The 23477-nt window shown below is 47.1% G+C and overlaps 1 protein-coding gene across 1 annotated transcript in view; it reads left to right on the top strand.

Annotated features, from left to right (window-relative positions):
- Positions 1-23477, top strand: part of LOC311098761 (ZZ-type zinc finger-containing protein 3-like) — an 84858-nt gene that overhangs the window by 8570 nt on the left and 52811 nt on the right. The window contains exons 2-7 of the mRNA XM_084139324.1: positions 6084-6369; positions 7727-8800; positions 9002-9150; positions 20841-20979; positions 22729-22876; positions 23200-23318. Of these exons, the coding sequence (XP_083995450.1) occupies positions 6151-6369; positions 7727-8800; positions 9002-9150; positions 20841-20979; positions 22729-22876; positions 23200-23318 (1848 nt within the window). The 5' untranslated portion in view covers positions 6084-6150. The remainder of the gene's footprint in view (positions 1-6083; positions 6370-7726; positions 8801-9001; positions 9151-20840; positions 20980-22728; positions 22877-23199; positions 23319-23477) is intronic.

Raw genomic sequence — 23477 nt, 5'->3', positions numbered from 1 at the left:
TAAATGGCTTATTATTATTATTATTATTTATTATTAACTCCTACAGAGTAGACGGGAGTCTGTTCCCAGCCCTACAGGTCCCATTATGGTCCCTACCAGCTCGACTCAAGCCGTTCATTCAGCAGGTCCCTACCAGCTCGTCTCAAGCCGTTCATTTAGCAGGTCCCTACCAGCTCGTCTCAAGCCGTTCATTCAGCAGGTCCCTACCAGCTCGTCTCAAGCCGTTCATTCAGCAGGTCCCTACCAGCTCGTCTCAAGCCGTTCATTCAGCAGGTCCCTACCAGCTCGTCTCAAGCCGTTCATTCAGCAGGTCCCTACCAGCTCGTCTCAAGCCGTTCATTTAGCAGGTCCCTACCAGCTCGTCTCAAGCCATTCATTCAGCAGTGCCCCAGCCCCAATGGGCACGTTCTCCACTCTCAAGTGTCACCACCAAGACAACTGTCTGTGCCTTATCAGTCTAAACCTCATCTCCAGTCTAAGCCACCTCTTCAGACTAAAACCTCATCTCAGTGTTTTAATGGATACACCACCACGATAGCCCTAAGTCAAACCAACAGTTACACAGGCGAGTTAGTCCTTTTACCACCACAACTCAGATCAGTTTTTTACACTCTGATATCGATCTCTGATAAGAGCTACAATCAGGAGGTCGGACAAACATCTGTTTTGTTTTAGAAAAGAATTGGGGGAAAAACATCCTCTTTGGTCAGGAGGAAGAGGCCGTAGTTTCCCTTAATACCAGTCTGCATCTCCCTTATTTGTGCAGATCCTGGGGACTCACGTTTGAGTTTTTACCCACTGCACTGCACACCTGATTACACAAATCAGTTAATGTCTAGGCAAGCAAAGTTACACTGAACAAAAATATAAACGCAACATGTAAAGTTTTGGTCCCGTGATTCATGAGCTGAAATAAAAGATCCCAGAAATGTTCCGTACGCAGAAAAAGCGTATTTCTCTAAATTTTGTGCACAAATTTGTTTACATCCCTGTTAGTGAGCGTTTCTCCTTTGCCAAGATAATCCATCCCCCTGACAGGTGTGGCAAATCAAGAAGCTGATTAAACAGCATAATCAATACACAGGTGCACCTTGTGCTGGAAACAATAAAAGGCCACTCTAAAATGTGCAGTGTTGTCACACAACACAATGATGTCTCAAGTTTTGAGGTAGTGTTCAATTGGCATGCTGAATGCAGGAATGTCCACCAGAGCTGTTGCCAGAAAATTCAATGTTCATTTCTCTACCATATGCCACATCTAAAGTCGTCGTAGAGAATTTGGCAGTACATCCAACCGGCCTCACAACCGCAGACCACGTGTCACCACGCTAGCCCAGGACCTCCACATCCGGCTTATTCACCTGCGAGACCAGCCATCCGGACAGCTGATGAAACTGGGATTTGCACAACCGAAGAATTTCTGCACAAACTGTCAGAAACCGTCTCAGGGAAGCTCATCTGCGTGCTCGTCATCCTCACCAGGGTCTTGACCTGACTGCAGTTCGGCGTCGTAACCGACTTCAGTGGGCAAATGCTCACCTTCGATGGCCACTGGCACGCTGGAGAAGTGTGCTCTTCACAGATGAATCCCGGTTTCAACTGTACCGGGCAGATGACAGACGTGTGGGCGAGCGGTTTGCTGATGTCAACGTTGTGAACAGAGTTCAGGGGTTATGGTATGGACAATGAACACTTGCAATTTATCGATGGCACAGAGATTTGACGTGAAGAGATCCTGAGGCCCATAGTCGTGCCATTCATTCGCCGCCATCACCTCATGTTTCAGCATGATAATTCACAGCCCCATGTCGCAAGGATCTGTACACACTTCCTGGATGCTGAAAATGTCCCAGTTTTTTCATGGCCTGCATACTCACCAGACATGTCACCCATTGAGCATGTTTGGTATGCTCTGGATCGACGTGTACAACCGCGTGTGCCAGTTCCCGCCAATATCCAGCAACTTGGCACGTCCATTGAAGAGGAGTGAGACAACATTCCACAGGCCACAATCAACACCTGATCAACTACAGAGCATTCAGAAAGTATTCAGACCCCTTGACTTTTTCCACTTTTTGTTACGTTACAGCCTTATTCTAAAATTGATTAAATAAATTAAAATCCTCATAAATCTACACACAATACCCCATAATGACAAAGCGAAAAAAGGTTTTTAGAAAATGTTGCAAATGTATTACAAATAAAAAACGGAAATATCACAATTACGTAAGTATTCAGACCCTTTGCTATGAGACTCGAAATTGAGCTCCGATGCATCCTGTTTCCATTGATCATCCTTGAGATGTTTCTACAGCTTAATTGGAGTCCACCTGTGGTAAATTCTATTGATTTGACATGATTTGGAAAGGCACACACCTGTATATAAGGTCCCACAGTTGACAGTGCATGTCAGAGCAAAAACCAAGTCATGAGGTCGAAGGAATTGTCCGTAGAGCTCCGAGACAGGATTGTGTCAAGGCACAGATCTGGGGAAGGGTACCAAAAAATGTCTGCAGCATTGAAGGTCCCCAAGAACACAGTGGCCTCCATCATTCTTAAATGGAAGAAGTTTGGAATCACCAAGACTCTTCCTAGAGCTGGCAGCCCGGCCAAACTGAGCAATCGGGGGAGAAGGGCCTTGGTCAGGGATGTGACCAAGAACCCGATGGTCACTCTGACAGAGCTCCAGAGTTCCTATGTGGAGATGGGAGAACCTTCCAGAAGGACAACCATCTCTACAGCACTCCACCAATCAGGCCTTTATGGTGGAGTGGCCAGACTGAGGCCACTCGTCAGTAAAAGGCACATGACAGCCCGCTTGGAGTTTGCCAAAAGGCACCTAAAGGACTCTCAGACCATGAGAAACAAGATTCTCTGGTCTGATGAAACAGAGATTGAACTCTTTGGCCTGAATGCCAAGCGTCACGTCTGGAGGAAACCTGGCACCATCCCTACGGTGAAGCATGGTGGTTGCAGCATCATGCTGTGGGGATGTTTTTCAGTGGCAGGGACTGGGAGACTAGTCAGGATCGAGGAAAAGATGAACGGAGCAAAGTACAGAGAGATCCTTGATGAAAACCTGCTCCAGAGCGCTCAGAACCTCAGACTGGAGTGACGGTTCAATTTCCAACAGGACAACGACCCTAAGCACACAGCCAAGACAATGCAGGAGTGGCTTCGGGACAAGTCTCTGAATGTCCTTGAGTGGCCCTGCCAGAGCCCGGACTTGAACCCGATCGAACATCTCTGGAGAGACCTAAATATAGCTGTGCAGCGACACTCCCCATCCAACCTGACAGAGCTTGAGAGGATCTGCAGAGAAGAATGGGAGAAACTCCCCAAATACAGGTGTGCCAAGCTTGTAGCGTCATACCCAAGAAGACTCGAGGCTGTAATTGCTGCCAAAGGTGCTTCAACAAAGTACTGGGTAAAGGGTCTGAATACTTATGTAAATGTCATATTTTAGTTATGTATTTTTAACAAATTTGCAAAAATGTCTAAAAACCTGTTTTTGCTTTGTCATTATGGGCTGTGTAGATTTGGAAAAAGGGGTGTGAATACTTTCCTAATGCACTGTATATGCGAAGGAGATGTGTCGCGCTGCATGAGGCAACTGGTGTTCACACCAGATATTGACTGTTTTCTGATCCACGTCCCTACCTTTTTAAAAAGGTATCTGTGACCAACAGATGCATATCTGTATTCCCAGTCATGTAAACTCCATAGATTAGGGCCTGATGAATTTATTTCAATTGACTGATTTCCTTATATTAACTAAGACAGTAAAATCTTTTAAAATGTTGCGTTTCTATTTTTGTTCAGTGTAAATGATAATCTGTAACGCTGCCACTGCCTCAAGGGAGGCTCAAATCTGGGCAGATTGGAATGTTGTTGCTGCTGTTGATGTCTGTAAACAGGAAGTCACCCCACAGGGTATCATTACATCATAGATTTGCTCTTGGGTTGGTGGTTATGCTGTGTTGTTTTGTGCACAGAGATCCTATTAAATGACTGTGTCATTCTATGGTTTTGTCTATAAAAGCTGCAATATGTAACCTTTTGGGCGATCCACCAAATTCACATAGAAATGTGAGTTATAGATCTGTCATTCTCATTGAAAGCCAGTCTAAGAAGCGGTAGATCTGTTCTATGTGAGATATTTCTATGCTTCCCGTTCTTAAGTTTTGCGTCTTTTGCTTTAGGTTTTGTACACCAGCTTCAAACAGCTGAAAATACAATATTTTTGGTTATGGAAAATATATTTCACAGCGGTTTAGACGGTACAATGATTCTCTAAACTATACTTGCTTATTTAGTCACATAAACTGATATTAGGCGAAGTATTATAATTTTAGCAACCTGGAAATGGCGCAGTGATTTCTGCATAGTGCACTTTTAAATGACTATATGTAATTCTATGGTTTTCTCTTTGAAATTGTTGCATGTTGCGTTCATATTTTTGTTCAGTGTAGTATGCGAATCCCGGGTCTTCTTGACCAGAGAGATGAGGGTTGTGTCTCAAATGGAACCCTATTCCATATATAGTGCACTACTTTAGACCAGAGAATGGCACCCTATTCCCTATATAGTGCACTACTTTAGACCAGAGAATGGTACCCTATTCCCTATATAGTGCACTACTTTAGACCAGAGAATGGCACCCTATTCCATATATAGTGCACTACTTTAGACCAGAGAATGGCACCCTATTCCCTATATAGTGCACTACTTTAGACCAGAGCCCTATGGCCATTTTTACAAAAGTAAAAGAGGGCACTACATAGGGAAAAGTAGGGCACTACATAGGGAAAAGTAGGGTACTACATAGGGAGTAGGGGCCATTTGGGCTGGAGACTTGTGCCACAGTCTCCTTCAATCCCTAGACAGACACAGAGCTGTCAAAGCTGAAGCATCAAAGCAGGGCTGACATTTGAAAAGTCCAGCCATTCTTTGAACCAGCACTAGATGAAAGTTCCTCTGTCAGTCCGTCAGAATCTCCCAACACTCAGTCTGATTGGTTCAGTTATGCGTTAGCCTCAGTCTGATTGGTTCAGTTATGCGTTAGCCTCAGTCTGATTGGTTCAGTTATGCGTTAGCCTCAGTGTTGATATAGAAGCAGTATTTCCCAACACTCAGTCTGATTGGTTCAGTTATGCGTTAGCCTCAGTCTGATTGGTTCAGTTATGCGTTAGCCTCAGTCTGATTGGTTCAGTTATGCGTTAGCCTCAGTCTGATTGGTTCAGTTATGCGTTAGCCTCAGTCTGATTGGTTCAGTTATGCGTTAGCCTCAGTCTGATTGGTTCAGTTATGCGTTAGCCTCAGTGTTTCCCTTCAGAAGTTGCTGTGCGTTTTGCTTATGAAGATGCTACTCTCTTAATTAAGTCTGTTTCCTTTAGGACTTAAGCCTAGATGAATGATGTGAAGCCTAATGTATCCCTTATGAAGCCTAATGTGTCCCTTATGAAGCCTAGTGTGTCCCTTATGAAGCCTAATGTGTCCCTTATGAAGTCTAATGTGTCCCTTATGAAGCCTAATGTATCCCTTATGAAGCCTAATGTATCCTTTATGAAGCCTAATGTATCCCTTATGAAGCCTAATGTATCCCTTATGAAGCCTAATGTGTCCCTTATGAAGCCTAGTGTATCCCTTATGAAGCCTAGTGTGTCCCTTATGAAGCCTAATGTGTCCCTTATGAAGTCTGTGTCCCTTATGAAGCCTAATATATCCCTTATGAAGCCTAATGTATCCTTTATGAAGCCTAATGTATCCCTAATGAAGCCTAATGTATCCCTTATGAAGCCTAATGTATCCTTTATGAAGCCTAATGTATCCCTTATGAAGCCTAATATATCCCTTATGAAGCCTAATGTATCCTTTATGAAGCCTAATGTATCCCTTAGGAAGCCTAATGTATCCCTTATGAAGCCTAATGTATCCTTTATGAAGCCTAATGTATCCCTTATGAAGCCTAATGTATCCCTTATGAAGCCTAATGTATCCTTTATGAAGCCTAATATATCCCTTATGAAGCCTAATGTATCCTTTATGAAGCCTTATAACCTCTGTCTCCTCTATGCTCCCAGGTGCCCCCATTCTGCAGCAGCGGACTGAGCAGCACCATGAGACGCCAGTAGCCCCCCCCCCCGTAGCATGGCCACGTCACGTTCCTCGCGCGTCACAAGGTCATCAGTCGGGCTCAATGGATTGGACGAGAACTTCTGTGGCCGGACTCTCAGGAACCGCAGTATCGCCCAGCCGGAGGAGGGTCAGGGGTCACCGCTCCCCGGCAGCAGGGCCCCCCGCTCCCCTAAGAAGAGGCAGGATCCCCAAGCCGGGAGCTCAGAGACGCCTGTGGGTCACCAGGGAAAGGTAACCCACGACAAGGCCTCCTCAGTGGACAGGGAGACATGGGCGAGCCCAAGGAGCCCCAGGAAGAGGGGACTGTCCTGCTCAGAGCGAGAGAGTGATGGGTGTGGGGGTTCGGACAAGGCTGAGTACTGTGAGGGGAGGGGAAGGAGACAACGGGGGCTGGTAGGAGGGATGCCTCTCCGCTCCTCAAAAGGGCCAAACGGTGTTCCCGTTACGGGGGAGTCGCAGGGATCCGAGGACAACCCCTCTTCTGCGCCCCCCCAAACCTGACAGCCCCTCATCCTCATGCGCCCCCTCAGCGACTGTCAAGGAGAACAGTGAAGGAGGTTGGGGGGCTGTCAGGTGTGAAGGAGGCTGAAGGGTTGTCAGGTGTGAAGGAGGGAGGCTGGGGGGCTGTCAGGTGTGAAGGAGAGAGGCTGGGGGGCTGTCAGGTGTGAAGGAGGGAGGCTGGGGGGCTGTCAGGTGTGGAGGAGGGAGGCTGGGGGGCTGTCAGGTGTGAAGGAGGGAGGCTGGGGGGCTGTCAGGTGTGAAGGAGGGAGGCTGGGAGGCTGTCAGGTGTGGAGGAGGGAGGCTGGGGGGCTGTCAGGTGTGAAGGAGGCTGGGGGGCTGTCAGGTGTGGAGGAGGGAGGCTGGGAGGCTGTCAGGTGTGAAGGAGGGAGGCTGGGGGGCTGTCAGGTGTGAAGGAGGCTGGGGGGCTGTCAGGTGTGAAGGAGGCTGGGGGGCTGTCAGGTGTGAAGGAGAGAGGCTGGGAGGCTGTCAGGTGTGAAGGAGGCTGGGGGGCTGTCAGGTGTGAAGGAGGGAGGCTGGGGGGCTGTCAGGTGTGAAGGAGGGAGGCTGGGGGGCTGTCAGGTGTGAAGGAGGGAGGCTGGGGGGCTGTCAGGTGTGGAGGAGGGAGGCTGGGGGGCTGTCAGGTGTGAAGGAGGGAGGCTGGGGGGCTGTCAGGTGTGGAGGAGGGAGGCTGGGGGGCTGTCAGGTGTGGAGGAGGGAGGCTGGGGGGCTGTCAGGTGTGAAGGAGGCTGGGGGGCTGTCAGGTGTGAAGGAGAGAGGCTGGGGGGCTGTCAGGTGTGAAGGAGAGAGGCTGGGGGGCTGTCAGGTGTGGAGGAGGGAGGCTGGGGGGCTGTCAGGTGTGGAGGAGGGAGGCTGGGGGGCTGTCAGGTGTGGAGGAGGGAGGCTGGGGGGCTGTCAGGTGTGGAGGAGGGAGGCTGGGGGCTGTCAGGTGTGAAGGAGGGAGGCTGGGGGGCTGTCAGGTGTGAAGGAGGGAGGCTGGGGGGCTGTCAGGTGTGAAGGAGGCTGGGGGGCTGTCAGGTGTGAAGGAGGCGACCCGCTCAGCCTAAACTCCTCTTTATCTTCTCCACAGAAACTCAACAAAGAGGAGGAGGAGGAGGAGGAGGAGGACAGTGGCGGCCATATTGAGAGCGACGGCCATGGTCAGCAGCCCCTGAACTCCACTTCCTGTAATCCCCCTGTTCCGCCCCAGAACTCCAACTCCCATAAGTCATGTACCGGGCTGGGGCAGACCAGCAGTAGCCCTGATGCTCAGACAAACTCCCTGGGTCCCAGCACTGCCACCAGCACCACCTGTCCAGGTCCCGGTCCAGCACTGCTGAACGGCAGCCAGAGGGGGACGCCCTGCCTCTCGCCCCCAGACCCCATAGTGCCTTCTAGAAACTCTGATCCTGGGCAGGAGGAGGAGGAGGTTACTGACTCAGGGGAGTTACCTGCTCCTCCTCTGGCCTCCTTTGAAGAGGACTCCTCCACGCCACACCTGTCAGTCAGGGAGGAGGAGGTGGAGTTGGATGTAGTGGGGGACTCGGTGTGTCGGGAGGAGGAAGTGACAGCGACCGAGGAGGAGGAGGAGGAGGAGGAGGAGGAGGAGGAGAGCAGCAGCGGGGGAAGTAATGGTTGGCATCTCACGCCGCTGGTGCAGGATGCTGTTGCCACCAGTATCAACAACATAAACAACAACATCAACAACTCAGGAGATTCCACCATGCCTCTGCTAGCCCCCCCGACCCCCTCAGACCCCCCTTGCACCCCTTCTGTCTCCGGCACTTCGCCCCCGTCCTTCACCGAACCCCACGAACACCGATACACCCTGAGGACTTCGCCCCGGAGGGCTGCCTTCGGTGGGGGCAAGGCTGGGGCCCCCTCCTCCCCCAAACCCTGCTCCCCTCCCAGGGACCCTCTCCGGGACAACGGCCCTCTGAGAGAAGGGGTGGAGGTGAGCAGGGAGAGGGTGGAGGGAGCCTGTCGCAGGCTGGATCTGGACACCACCCAGGCTACTTCTACCCCCTCCTCAGGACTCTCCAGCACCCAGGCCAGGGGAGGGTCTCTCCCATCTCTTCCGTCGGTTCCCATGGAGCAGGGGGCCGGTGGGGATGACTGGGACAGAGCAGGGGCGGACGGTCGGGACTACGAGGACAGGGCAGGGGCGGACGGTCGGGACTACGAGGACAGGGCAGGGGCGGACGGTCGGGACTACGAGGACAGGGCGGGCGGTCGGGACTACGAGGACAGGGCAGGGGCGGGCGGTCGGGACTACGAGGACAGGGCGGGCGGTCGGGACTACGAGGACAGGGCAGGGGCGGGCGGTCGGGACTACGAGGACAGGGTGGGCGGTCGGGACTACGAGGAGCTCCGAGAAGGGGCCTGGGCACCCAGTAAGGAGGTGCTGGGAGGAAGAAGCCAGGAGCAGGAGGAGGAGGAGAAGGAGGAGGAGGAGGAGGAACCAGATGTGTATTACTTTGAGTCGGACCACCTGGTGCTCAAACACAACAAAGAGTGCGTAGTGGGAGTTCCTGGGATTATATCTAGATTATAGTCCTCACAATAGGGGTGTCAACTGGCAAGCTCAATTCCTGGAGGGCCGAGTTTCTGCAGGTTTTTGCTTCTCCTTTGTACTTGATTGATCAGTTAAGGTAATTGATTAGTAGGGAACTCCCCTCACCTGGTTGTCTAGGTCTTCATTGATTAGTCAGGAACCCTCCTCACCTGGTTGTCTAGGTCTTCATTGATTAGTCAGGAACCCTCCTCACCTGGTTGTCTAGGTCTTCATTGATTAGTCAGGAACCCTCCTCACCTGGTTGTCTAGGTCTTCATTGATTAGTCAGGAACCCTCCTCACCTGGTTGTCTAGGTCTTCATTAATTAGTCAGGAACTCCCCTCACCTGGTTGTCTAGGTCTTCATTGATTAGTCAGGAACCCTCCTCACCTGGTTGTCTAGGTCTTCATTTAGACAGACACGCGACGCGGTCCCTCCAGGAACTGAGTTTGACACCCCATCTTTAGAATCAAGAATGATTGTGCTCAACTCCATAGTACTTGTGAAAAGGTCTTTAGGTGTAGGGTTGTAAAAGGTCTGTGTGCAGGGTTGTAAAGGGTCTTTGGTTGCAGGGTTGTAAAATGTATTTGGGTGCAGAGTTGTAAAAGGTCTTTGGGTGCAGGGTTGTAAAAGGTATTTGGAAGCAGGGTTGTAAAAGGTATTTGGGTGCAGGGTTGTAAAAGGTCTTTGGAAGCATGGTTGTAAAAGGTCTTTGGGTGCAGGGTTGTAAAAGGTCTTTGGGTGCAGGGTTGTAAAAGGTCTGTGGGTGCAGGGTTGTAAAAGGTCTGTGGGTGCAGGGTTGTAAAAGGTCTGGAAGCAGGGTTGTAAAAGGTATTTGGGAGCAGGAAGGTAAAAGGTCTGTGGGTGCAGGGTTGTAAAAGGTCTGCGAGAAGGGTTGTAAAAGGTCTGCGAGAAGGGTTGTAAAAGGTATTGGGTAGCAGGGTTGTAAAAGGTCTGGGTGCAGAGTTGTAAAAGGTATTTGGGAGCATGGTTGTAAAGGGTCTGGGAGCAGGGTTGTAAAAGGTATTTGGGTGCAGGGTTGTAAAGGGTCTGGGAGCAGGGTTGTAAAGGGTATTTGGGTGCAATGTTGTAAAAGGTCTGGGAACAGGGTTGTAAAAGGTATTTGGGTGCAATGTTGTAAAAGGTCTGCGAGAAGGCTTGTAAAAGGTCTTGGGTAGCAGGGTTGTAAAAGGTCTGGGTGCAATGTTGTAAAAGGTATTTGGGTGCAGGGTTGTAAAAGGTCTTTGGAAGCAGGGTTGTAAAAGGTCTTTGGAAGCAGGGTTGTAAAAGGTCTTTGGAAGCAGGGTTGTAAAAGGTCTTTGGAAGCAGGGTTGTAAAAGGTCTTTGGAAGCAGGGTTGTAAAAGGTCTTTGGAAGCAGGGTTGTAAAAGGTCTTTGGAAGCAGGGTTGTAAAAGGTCTTTGGAAGCAGGGTTGTAAAAGGTATTTGGAAGCAGGGTTGTAAAAGGGGTATAATGTAGAAAAGGAAAACCCTGCACTCACAGGGCTCTACACTGAAGTTTTTACAAGGAGCACAGGTGCTTCTAAGTTGAAAAATGTAGGAGCACATAAATACATTTTAGGAGCACAATTAAAAATATTCTAGGTATTAATGAGAATTGCCAGCCATTACAAAATCGTTGTTTTTCCTAGGGGCACTGGTGCTCCTAAATAAAAATTCCATGTAGCACAGTAAAATATTTAGGGGCGTATGTGCGCAAAATGATAACACTCTAGAGCCCTGACTCACTGGAAAATACTAAAAATGGTTTCCATTGGATTGACTGCAGGTTTTTCCTTCAGTAGATTATATAGGCTCCTACTGTCTGGTGTCTTTGTGTTAGTGTGGCTGGCTGCTGGCTGCTGGCACCACCCCTCTCAACACACACGATCATTGGTCATCTCAGATGTTATAACTGGGTCGGTGGTGATAATGGTAGTGGGGGGTTAGTGATGACAGGGTAGTGGGTCGGTGGTGATAATGGTAGTGGGGGGTTAGTGATGACAGGGTAGTTGGTCGGTGGTGATAATGGTAGTGGGGGGGTTAGTGATGACAGGGTAGTGGGTCGGTGGTGATAATGGTAGTGGGGGGTTAGTGATGACAGGGTAGTTGGTCGGTGGTGATAATGGTAGTGGGGGGTTAGTGATGACAGGGTAGTTGGTCGGTGGTGATAATGGTAGTGGGGGGTTAGTGATGACAGGGTAGTTGGTCGGTGGTGATAATGGTAGTGGGGGGTTAGTGATGACAGGGTAGTTGGTCGGTGGTGATAATGGTAGTGGGGGGTTAGTGATGACAGGGTAGTTGGTCGGTGGTGATAATGGTAGTGGGGGGGGTTAGTGATGACAGGGTAGTTGGTCGGTGGTGATAATGGTAGTGGGGGGTTAGTGATGACAGGGTAGTTGGTCGGTGGTGATAATGGTAGTGGGGGGTTAGTGATGACAGGGTAGTTGGTCGGTGGTGATAATGGTAGTGGGGGGGGTTAGTGATGACAGGGTAGTTGGTCGGTGGTGATAATGGTAGTGGGGGGTTAGTGATGACAGGGTAGTTGGTCGGTGGTGATAATGGTAGTGGGGGGTTAGTGATGACAGGGTAGTTGGTCGGTGGTGATAATGGTAGTGGGGGGTTAGTGATGACAGGGTAGTTGGTCGGTGGTGATAATGGTAGTGGGGGGGGTTAGTGATGACAGGGTAGTTGGTCGGTGGTGATAATGGTAGTGGGGGGTTAGTGATGACAGGGTAGTTGGTCGGTGGTGATAATGGTAGTGGGGGGTTAGTGATGACAGGGTAGTTGGTCGGTGGTGATAATGGTAGTGGGGGGTTAGTGATGACAGGGTAGTTGGTCGGTGGTGATAATGGTAGTGGGGGGGTTAGTGATGACAGGGTAGTTGGTCGGTGGTGATAATGGTAGTGGGGGGTTAGTGATGACAGGGTAGTTGGTCGGTGGTGATAATGGTAGTGGGGGGGGTTAGTGATGACAGGGTAGTTGGTCGGTGGTGATAATGGTAGTGGGGGGTTAGTGATGACAGGGTAGTTGGTCGGTGGTGATAATGGTAGTGGGGGGGTTAGTGATGACAGGGTAGTTGGTCGGTGGTGATAATGGTAGTGGGGGGTTAGTGATGACAGGGTAGTTGGTCGGTGGTGATGATGGTAGTGGGGGGGTTAGTTATTTTCTTTGTTTATCCCAAAGCCGTATTTCCCCATTCATTTTCCCCATAGGAATGTTTGAACGAACCAGAGGTAATTCATTTCCGGGTTTTAGGACTACATGCTAGCGAGCTCTATTACGTTTCAATTTCAGGGTGTGACTTGAAATTCCAATTCAAGACTTGAAAAATCCTAATTGAAAACAGCAGTTTTCATATCTTCCATTGGAATCGACTCCTTTGGGAGGAACAGGAACCTGACCGACTGATTCTAACCTCCTGAAATAGAACCTGTCCAATCTGAGGGCACCAGGGTTTGGAAAATAGAATTGACCATTAGGGAGTACCATGTAACATACCTTTGGTAATATGATTCAGGTTGCCAGCTAGAGTGAGATGGGATCAGAGGAGTAGGGTCCCAAACGGCACCCTATTCCATAGTGCACTATTGGGCCCTGGTCAAAAGTAGTGCACTCTGTAGGGAATAGGGGGTCATTTGGGACGCACCCAGCAGTGCTGGGAAGTCAGGTCCATGCAGGCTGCTGGGCTGGACTAGGTTGGACTGGGTTGGACTAGGTTGGACTGGGTTGGACTGGGTTAGACTGGGTTGGATTGGGTTGGATCATTACTATATAGGGACTAGGGTGCCATCACTACTATATAGGGACTAGGGTGCCATCACTACTATATAGGGACTAGGGTGCCATCACTACTATATAGGGACTAGGGTGCCATCACTACTATATAGGGACTAGGGTGCCATCACTACTATATAGGGACTAGGGTGCCATCACTACTATATAGGGACTAGGGTGCCATCACTACTATATAGGGACTAGGGTGCCATCACTACTATATAGGGACTAGGGTGCCATCACTACTATATAGGGACTAGGGTGCCATCACTACTATATAGGGACTAGGGTGCCATCATTACTATATAGGGACTAGGGTGCCATCACTACTATATAGGGACTAGGGTGCCATCACTACTATATAGGGACTAGGGTGCCATCATTACTATATAGGGACTAGGGTGCCATCACTACTATATAGGGACTAGGGTGCCATCACTACTATATAGGGACTAGGGTGCCATCACTACTATATAGGGACTAGGGCGCCATCACTACTATATAGGGACTAGGGTGCCATCACTACTATATAGGGACTAGGGTGCCATCACTACTATATAGGGACTAGGGTGCCATCACTACTATATAGGGACTAGGGTGCCATCACTACTATATAGGGACTAGGGTGCCATCATTACTATATAGGGACTAGGGTGCCATCACTACTATATAGGGACTAGGGTGCCATCACTACTATATAGGGACTAGGGTGCCATCACTACTATATAGGGACTAGGGTGCCATCATTACTATATAGGGACTAGGGTGCCATCAATACTATATAGGGACTAGGGTGCCATCACTACTATATAGGGACTAGGGTGCCATCACTACTATATAGGGACTAGGGTGCCATCACTACTATATAGGGACTAGGGTGCCATCATTACTATATAGGGACTAGGGTGCCATCATTACTATATAGGGACTAGGGTGCCATCACTACTATATAGGGACTAGGGTGCCATCACTACTATATAGGGACTAGGGTGCCATCACTACTATATAGGGACTAGGGTGCCATCACTACTATATAGGGACTAGGGTGCCATCACTACTATATAGGGACTAGGGTGCCATCATTACTATATAGGGACTAGGGTGCCATCACTACTATATAGGGACTAGGGTGCCATCACTACTATATAGGGACTAGGGTGCCATCACTACTATATAGGGACTAGGGTGCCATCACTACTATATAGGGACTAGGGTGCCATCATTACTATATAGGGACTAGGGTGCCATCATTACTATATAGGGACTAGGGTGCCATCACTACTATATAGGGACTAGGGTGCCATCACTACTATATAGGGACTAGGGTGCCATCATTACTATATAGGGACTAGGGTGCCATCACTACTATATAGGGACTAGGGTGCCATCACTACTATATAGGGACTAGGGTGCCATCATTACTATATAGGGACTAGGGTGCCATCATTACTATATAGGGACTAGGGTGCCATCACTACTATATAGGGACTAGGGTGCCATCACTACTATATAGGGACTAGGGTGCCATCACTACTATATAGGGACTAGGGTGCCATCATTACTATATAGGGACTAGGGTGCCATCACTACTATATAGGGACTAGGGTGCCATTACTACTATATAGGGACTAGGGTGCCATCACTACTATATAGGGACTAGGGTGCCATTACTACTATATAGGGACTAGGGTGCCATCATTACTATATAGGGACTAGGGTGCCATCACTACTATATAGGGACTAGGGTGCCATCACTACTATATAGGGACTAGGGTGCCATCACTACTATATAGGGACTAGGTTGCCATCATTACTATATAGGGACTAGGGTGCCATCACTACTATATAGGGACTAGGGTGCCATCATTACTATATAGGGACTAGGGTGCCATCATTACTATATAGGGACTAGGGTGCCATCACTACTATATAGGGACTAGGGTGCCATCACTACTATATAGGGACTAGGGTGCCATCACTACTATATAGGGACTAGGGTGCCATCACTACTATATAGGGACTAGGGTGCCATCATTACTATATAGGGACTAGGGTGCCATCATTACTATATAGGGACTAGGGTGCCATCACTACTATATAGGGACTAGGGTGCCATCACTACTATATAGGGACTAGGGTGCCATCATTACTATATAGGGACTAGGGTGCCATCACTACTATATAGGGACTAGGGTGCCATCATTACTATATAGGGACTAGGGTGCCATCACTACTATATAGGGACTAGGGTGCCATCATTACTATATAGGGACTAGGGTGCCATCATTACTATATAGGGACTAGGGTGCCATCATTACTATATAGGGACTAGGTTGCCATCATTACTATATAGGGACTAGGGTGCCATCACTACTATATAGGGACTAGGGTGCCATCATTACTATATAGGGACTAGGGTGCCATCACTACTATATAGGGACTAGGGTGCCATCACTACTATATAGGGACTAGGGTGCCATCACTACTATATAGGGACTAGGGTGCCATCACTACTATATAGGGACTAGGGTGCCATCATTACTATATAGGGACTAGGGTGCCATCACTACTATATAGGGACTAGGGTGCCATCATTACTATATAGGGACTAGGGTGCCATCATTACTATATAGGGACTAGGGTGCCATCACTACTATATAGGGACTAGGGTGCCATCACTACTATATAGGGACTAGGGTGCCATCACTACTATATAGGGACTAGGGTGCCATCACTACTATATAGGGACTAGGGTGCCATCACTACTATATAGGGACTAGGGTGCCATCACTACTATATAGGGACTAGGGTGCCATCACTACTATATAGGGACTAGGGTGCCATCACTACTATATAGGGACTAGGGTGCCATCATTACTATATAGGGACTAGGGTGCTATCACTACTATATAGGGACTAGGGTGCCATCACTACTATATAGGGACTAGGGTGCCATCATTACTATATAGGGACTAGGGTGCCATCATTACTATATAGGGACTAGGGTGCCACTTGGATGGAGACCTGCTGAGCACCTGTATTAGGCCATAGACTTATTATTGTTATTATATTATTACTATTATTATAATGTCCTTTCTCCTTTGTCACTTCTGTCATTCCTCCTCAAGAATTGGATAGTGTTGGATTGGTCTAAGCATGGCTGGAGGGAGTTTCCACCATATTCTTTACACCAATCCATTCCTTTTTAAATCCATGAGGGAAGTGAATGAATGTGAATGCTCACTTTAAAGGAGGAAGAGGAGATTGGGCTAAAGGAGGAAGAGGAGATTGGGCTGTTTGTTGATGCAGGGTGCTGTAGTGAGATCAAATTAACATAATGACTTTATTATCCCCGTGGGGAAATGTTGTTTGCGGCTCTGTGCGTCCAATTAAAAGTGTCATCAACATATCATCACTTGATTCCTGTAGTAGTACTGTTCAGTGGACTGACCAATCCCCTCGCTTTTGACCAATCACTCCACCTTCTGCTGTGTGCTCATTGGTTGTTGCAGTTTAGCCTCAGGTTGTGTAAAGGTCATACTTCTGTTTATATCAGAGTTAGAGGAGTCTATGTGAAACCTACCTCTGCGTCCCAAATGTAATAGTGCACTACTTTTGACCAGTGCTCATAGGGGCACTATAGTGAATAGGGTTCCCTTTGGGACGTACGCCATCTGGGGCACTAAGCACAATGATACCTACACCTGTTTTGGGGAATGGTATGTGCACATCCATGAAGAAAACAGAATCTCAAAGCAGGATATGTTAGTATCAGATGATTGCATATCAAAGTTGGCTTGCTAACCCCCTCTCCCGCTTTGTGACATAAGCTGTGTCCCCCTATGGGCCCTGGTCAAAGGTCATGTACTATATAGGGAGTAGGGTGTCATTTGGGATGAGTTAATACTGCATGGTCCAGGTGCTGATAGTTTGATACTGATGCATGGCAAGTGTCTAACTAAATGATGCATGTTGTCCTCTCTCAGCCCTCCCCTCCCCTCTCCTGTCTGCTCTCCCCAAGTGTCTAACTAAATGATGCATGTTGTCCTCTCTCTCTCTCCCCCCATGTATTTCACTCTTTCTCTCTTTCTCTCTCCCGCTCCTCTCCCCCATGTATTTCACTCTCTCTCCTCTCCCCCCTACCACCTATGTATTTCTTTCTTTCTTTCTTTCTTTCTTTCTTTCTTTCTTTCTTTCTTTCTTTCTTTCTTTCTTTCTTTGTGCAATTATTCATTCCTATTGTTGACCAGCATGCACCTGTTAAACTAACTGTGAGAACTTTTAAAGCCCCCTGGATTGATGATGAACTGAAACATGGTTCAAAGAGGTGGCCAACAAGTCAGGCTGCTCAGCTGATTGGTTGACATACTGTACATTGGAGAAATGTTGTGACTCAACTTAACGAAAATAATAAGTAATTATATTACCAAACCAAGGTAAATGACATAAAACACAATGGAAAAATACTTTGGAGAACCTTAAATGATATCACGGGCAGAAAACCCAATTCATCTCCATCGTTCATTGAAGTTGACGGGTCATTTATAACAAAACCTTTTGATATTATCAATAATTTCAATGACTATTTCACTACTAAAGTGGTAAAACTCAGAAGTGAAATGACAACATTGAACAGTGAGCCATCATATTTTTGTGTAATCTAATAATGAAAGAGAAGGATTGCTGTTTTGAATTTGGTGAAGTTAGTGTGGGAGAGGTGGAAAAACTATTGTTATCCATAATGATAAGCCACCAGGTACAGACAACCTTGATGGGAAACTATTGAGAATGGTAGCAGACTGTATTGCCACCCCTATTTGCTATATTTTTAACCAAAACCTAAAGGAGTGTGTGTCTATTTTTCAGAGAATAAGTTAACTACTGACTTTCAGCATGCATAAAGACTGATGGTTGGTTGAAAGAAATTGAGAAGATGATAGGTGGAGCTGTATTCTTAGATTTCAGTGCATCCTTTGATGTTATTGATCATACATTGTTATTGAAGAAACTCACTTGCTATGGCTTTACATCACCTGCCATCACATGGTTGGAGAGTTATTTATCCAATAAAACCCAGAGAGTGTTCTTCAATGGAAGCGTCTCTAACATCAGATATGTACAGTGTGGTGTCCCTCAGGGCAGTTGCCTTGGGCCGTTACTCTTCTCTATTTTTACAAATGATTTGCCACTTACTCAAAGCTAGAATGACTATGTACAGTTGAAGTCGGAAGTTTACATACACCTTAGCCAAAAACATTTAAACTCAGTTTTTCACAATTCCTAACATTTAATCCTAGTAACAATTCCCTGTCTTAGGTCAGTTAGGATCACCACTTTATTTTAAGAATGTGAAATGTCAGAATAATAGTAGAGAGAATTATTTATATCAGCTTTTATTTCTTTCATCACATTCCCAGTGGGTCAGAAGTTTACATACACTCAGTTAGTATTTGGTAGCATTGCCTTTAAATAGTTTAACTTGGGTCAAACGTTTCGGGTAGCCTTCCACAAGCTTCCCACAATAAGTTGGGTGAATTTTGGCCCATTCCTCCTGACAGAGCTGGTGTAACTGAGTCAGGTTTGTAGGCCTCCTTGCTCACACACCCTTTATCAGTTCTGCAAACACATTTTCTATAGGATTGAGGTCAAGGATTTGTGATGGCCACTCCAATACCTTGACTTTGTTGTCCTTAAGCCATTTTGCCACAAGTTTGGAAGTATGTTTGGGGTCATTGTCCATTTGGAAGACCCATTTGCGACCAAGCTTTAACTTCCTGACTGATGTCTTGAGATGTTGCTTCAATATATCCACATAATTTTCCTTCCTCATGATGCCATCTATTTTGTGAAGTGCACCAGTCCCTCCTGCATCAAATCACCCCCACAGCATGATGCTGCCACCCCCGTGCTTCACAGTTGGGATGGTGTTCTTCGGCTTGCAAGCACCCCCTTTTTCCTCCAAACATAATGATGGTCATTATGGCCAAACAGTTCTATTTTTGTTTCATCAGACCAGAGGACATTTCTCCAAAAAGTACGACCTTTGTCCCCATGTGCAGATACAAACCGTAGTCTGGCTTTTTTATAGCGGTTTTGGAGCAGTGGCTTCTTCCTTGCTGAGCGGCCTTTCAGGTTATGTCGCTATAGGACACATTTTAATGTGGATATAGATACCTTTGTACCTGTTTCCTCCAGCATCTTCACAAGGTCCTTTGCTGTTGTTCTGGGATTTATTTGCACTTTTCACACCAAAGTACGTTCATCTCTAGGAGACAGAAAGCGTCTCCTTCCTGAGCGGTATGACGGCTGCGTGGTCCCATGGTGTTTATACTTGAGTACTATTGTTTGTACAGATGAACGTGGTACCTTCAGGCGTTTGGAAATTGCTCCCAAGGATGACCCAGACTTGTGGAGGTCTACAATTTTTTTTCTGAGGTCTTGGCTGATTTCTTTTGATTTTCCCATGATGTCAAGCAAAGAGGCACTGAGTTTGAAGGTAGGCCTTGAAATACATCCTCAGGTACACCTACAATTGACTCATATGAAATCAATTAGCCTATCAGAAGCTTCTAAAGCCATGACATCATTTTCTGGAATTTTCCAAGCTGTTTAAAGGCACAGTCAATTTAGAATTGTGATACAGTGAATTATAAGTGAAATAATCTGTCTGTAAACAATTGTTGGAAAAATTACTTGTGTCATGCACAAAGTAGTCCTAACCGATTTGCCAAAACTATAGTTTGTTAACAAGAAATTTGTGGAGTGGTTGAAAAAACGAGTTTTAATGACTCCAACCTAAGTGTATGTAAACTTCCGACTTCAACTATATGTGGATGATTCCACCTCTACATGCCAGCGCCCAAAGCCAGTGAGGTCACTGAAATTCTAAATAAGGAGTTCCAGTCAGTATCAGAATGGGGGATTAATAATAAACTGGTCTTAAATACATCTAAAACTAAAAGCATTTGGTTCAAAACATTCTCTAAGACCTAAACCCCAACTGGAGTTGTACATAAAAGGGTGTGACCATTGAGCAAGTTGAGGAAGCTTAACTCCTAGGTATAACATTGGATGGTCAATTATATTGGGCAATTCATATTGACAAAGTTGTTGTGAATATTATAAAAAAATAATAATACTTTTTGACGCAAATCAACTGTACTAGTTGTTCAGGTTCTGGTCTTTTCCCATCATACCAGTCTTTCCTGGTTGAGGGTTGAAGAGAGATTAACTGCTTGTGTTTAGTTAATATTACTGTGGTGAAAATTCCATAGCATAATCAGACCCCCCACCAGGGGTCTCTTCACAGTTGAGTTGAGTTTATTAGGATCCCCATTAGCATCTAGTCTTCCTGGGGTCCACATAAAATGTACAAATACATGACAAAGTACAGAACCGTTATAGACAAGGACAGTCCCTAAGTCCAAAACAAATTCACGGCAACGCACAGCTTTATACAGAGCCATGATCACGTGGAACTCCCTTCCATCTCCATTTACTCAGCAAACAGCAAAATGAGCTTTAAAAAACAGCTAATGGAACGGCAGGGACTGTAAGGGAACACACATACACACATTAAGACACACACACTAAGACACACATTATTTGAGTTGTATTGTTTGTATATCGTTGTATTTTACATTTGTGTGACTGTCCCTTTTTCTATCAGTGTTTTGTTACTTGTCATGTCTTGTGTTTTTTGAGGACTCCAGGAAGAGTAGCTGCGGCTTCTGCAAAAGCTAATGGGGATCTTAATAAACAAATGACCAAATCTCCGCTCCTCTGTTGCCCCCCCTCCACCAGTTACCAGAGGTTACTCCAGGTGCTGGTGGTTGTATTCTCTGATGCATGTTGTCCTCTCTCCCCCTCCACCAGTTACCAGAGGTTACTCCAGACTGTAGGTGTATTGGAGGCCCAGAGAACTCAGGGGATACTGGACTTGGAGCGTCTGGCCAGACAACAGAGAGAAGCTCTCCAAGACCCCGTCAGCTTTGTGGAGCAGCTGCAGAAACAGGTACTGTTCTGTATCATAGTAACAATTATAACCTGTTATAACAGGTATATGTTGCATTATAACTCCAGGAAGAGTAGCTGCGGCTTCTGCAAAAGCTAATGGGGATCTTAATAAACAAATGAACAAAATCTTGCTGTTTTTGATATTGTTATACTCTTGTGAATTCATGAATGGTTTTTACTAGATTACTTGTAGTTTTTCATGTTGTCTGTCTGTAATTTTTTGTAATGACTTGGTGCTGCCTATCTTGGCCAGGACGCTCTTGAAAAAGAGATTTTAAATCTCAATGAGCCCTTCCTGGTTAAATAAAGGTTAAATAAATAAAAATAACCCTAACCCTCTCAGAGGCCATCAGCTTTGTAGAGCAGAAACCGGTTTGCTGCCTCTCTCTGTCTCTCTCCATCTCTCTCTCTCGCTCTCTCTCTCTCTCCATCTCTCTCTCTCGCTCTCTCTCTCTCTCCATCTCTCTCTCGCTCTCGCTCTCCATCTCTCCATCTCTCTCTCTCCATTCTCTCTCTCTATCTCTCTCTCTCTCCATCTCTCTCTCTCTCTCTATGTCTCTCCATCTCTCTCTCTATCTCTCCATCTCTCTCTATCTCTCCATCTCTCTCTCTCTCTCCATCTCTATCTCTCGCTCTCTCCATCTCGCTCTCTCCATCTCGCTCTCTCCATCTCTCGCTCTCGCTCTCTCTCTCTCCATCTCTCGCTCTCTCTCTCTCCATCTCTTGCTCTCTCTCTCTGTCTCTCTCTCTCTCTCTCCATCTCTCTCTCTCTCTCTCCATCTCTCGCTCTCTCCATCTCGCTCTCTCCATCTCTCGCTCTCGCTCTCTCCATCTCTCGCTCGCTCTCTCTCTCTCCATCTCTCGCTCTCTCTCTCTCCATCTCTTGCTCTCTCTCTCTCCATCTCTCGCTATCTCTCTCTGTCTCTCTCTCTCTCTCCATCTCTCGCTCTCGCTCTCTCCATCTCTCGCTCGCTCTCTCTCTCTCCATCTCTCGCTCTCTCTCTCTCCATCTCTCGCTCTCTCTCTCTCCATCTCTCGCTATCTCTCTCTGTCTCTCTCTCTCTCTCTCCATCTCTCGCTCTCTCTCTCTCGCTCTCTCTCTCGCCATCTCTTTCTCCATTTATCCAAAACAAGATGTTGTGTCTCACAATATGGCAGATTGAAGCTGCTCATCTTAGCTGTAAGCCTTGACGTGATCTGACAAAGAGAAAGCAGGTAGCTTAGTGGTTAAGAGCGTTGTGCCAGTAACCGAAAGGTCGCTGGTTCTAATCCCCGAGCCAACTAGGTGAAAAATCTGTCGGTGCCCTTGAGCAAGGCACTTACCCTAATTGCTCCTGTAAGTCGCTCTGGATAAGAGCGTCTGCTAAATGACTAAAATGTAAATGTAAAATGTAAACTTCAGGGCATATAATAGGCTCCTTTTGAGGAATTGGTTCAAATGTTTCCTGCATCTGTACTGGTGTAAGTTAATGTCTTGTTCTATGAGGTCTCTTTCTGCTAACCTCTGACCCCTTACCTCTGACCCCCAGGTGGAGCTGGGCATGCCGCGGCCCCAGAGAGTGGTTCAGCTGCCTGACCTCTGACCCCTTACCTCTGACCCCCAGGTGGAGCTAGGCATGCCGCGGCCCCAGAGAGTTGTTCAGCTGCCTGACCCCTTACCTCTGACCCCCAGGTGGAGCTGGGCATGCCGTGGCCCCAGAGAGTGGTTCAGCTGCCTGACCTCTGACCCCTTACCTCTGACCCCCAGGTGGAGCTAGGCATGCCGCGGCCCCAGAGAGTGGTTCAGCTGCCAGACATCTCATGGGACCAGTACACCTCGGGGCTGGGAGACTTCGAGAGGGAGTTCTGTGACAAGAAACGTAAAACCAGGAGGCTCAAACTCATATTCGATAAGGGTGCGTCGACCATTACTGACAAGGCATCGAATTAATTAAGTTGAATGATTGAATAATTGCTTATTTCATAAATGGAATTTGTCTTATCTTCCAATGTTTTGGAAATGCTTTGCAGCTCTGTTGTTTCAGTCATCAATCAGTGTATTATTATAACTATTGTCCTATAGCCAGGTTACCAGACCGACCAATCAGTGTATTATTATAACTATTGTCCTATAGCCAGGTTACCAGACCGACCAATCAGTGTATTATTATAACTATTGTCCTATAGCCAGGTTACCAGACCGACCAATCAGTGTATTATTATAACTATTGTCCTATAGCCAGGTTACCAGACCGACCAAAAAGCCCTTTGGATCCCAAGGACAAGGAGGGTGAATCATCGACCCTGTACTCCGCTCTGCCCTCTAGTGATGCTCTGGAGAACAGCAGCAACTCACAGGTAAACACACTGCCAATGGTGACGGTTACGCTAGGAACCATTTGAAGGATTTCACCATGAGGCCAATGGTGACTTTAAAACAGTTAGAGAGTTTAATGGCTGTGATAGGAGAAAACTGAGGATGGATCAACAACATTGTAGTTACTCCACAATACTAAC

Source organism: Coregonus lavaretus, assembly GCF_964263955.1.
Source record: "Coregonus lavaretus genome assembly, chromosome: 23".
In the NCBI taxonomy this organism is placed as follows: Eukaryota; Metazoa; Chordata; class Actinopteri; order Salmoniformes; family Salmonidae; genus Coregonus; species Coregonus lavaretus.
The sequence above is the reverse complement of the archived record's forward strand: the minus strand, read 5'-3'. Positions and strand labels throughout refer to the sequence as shown.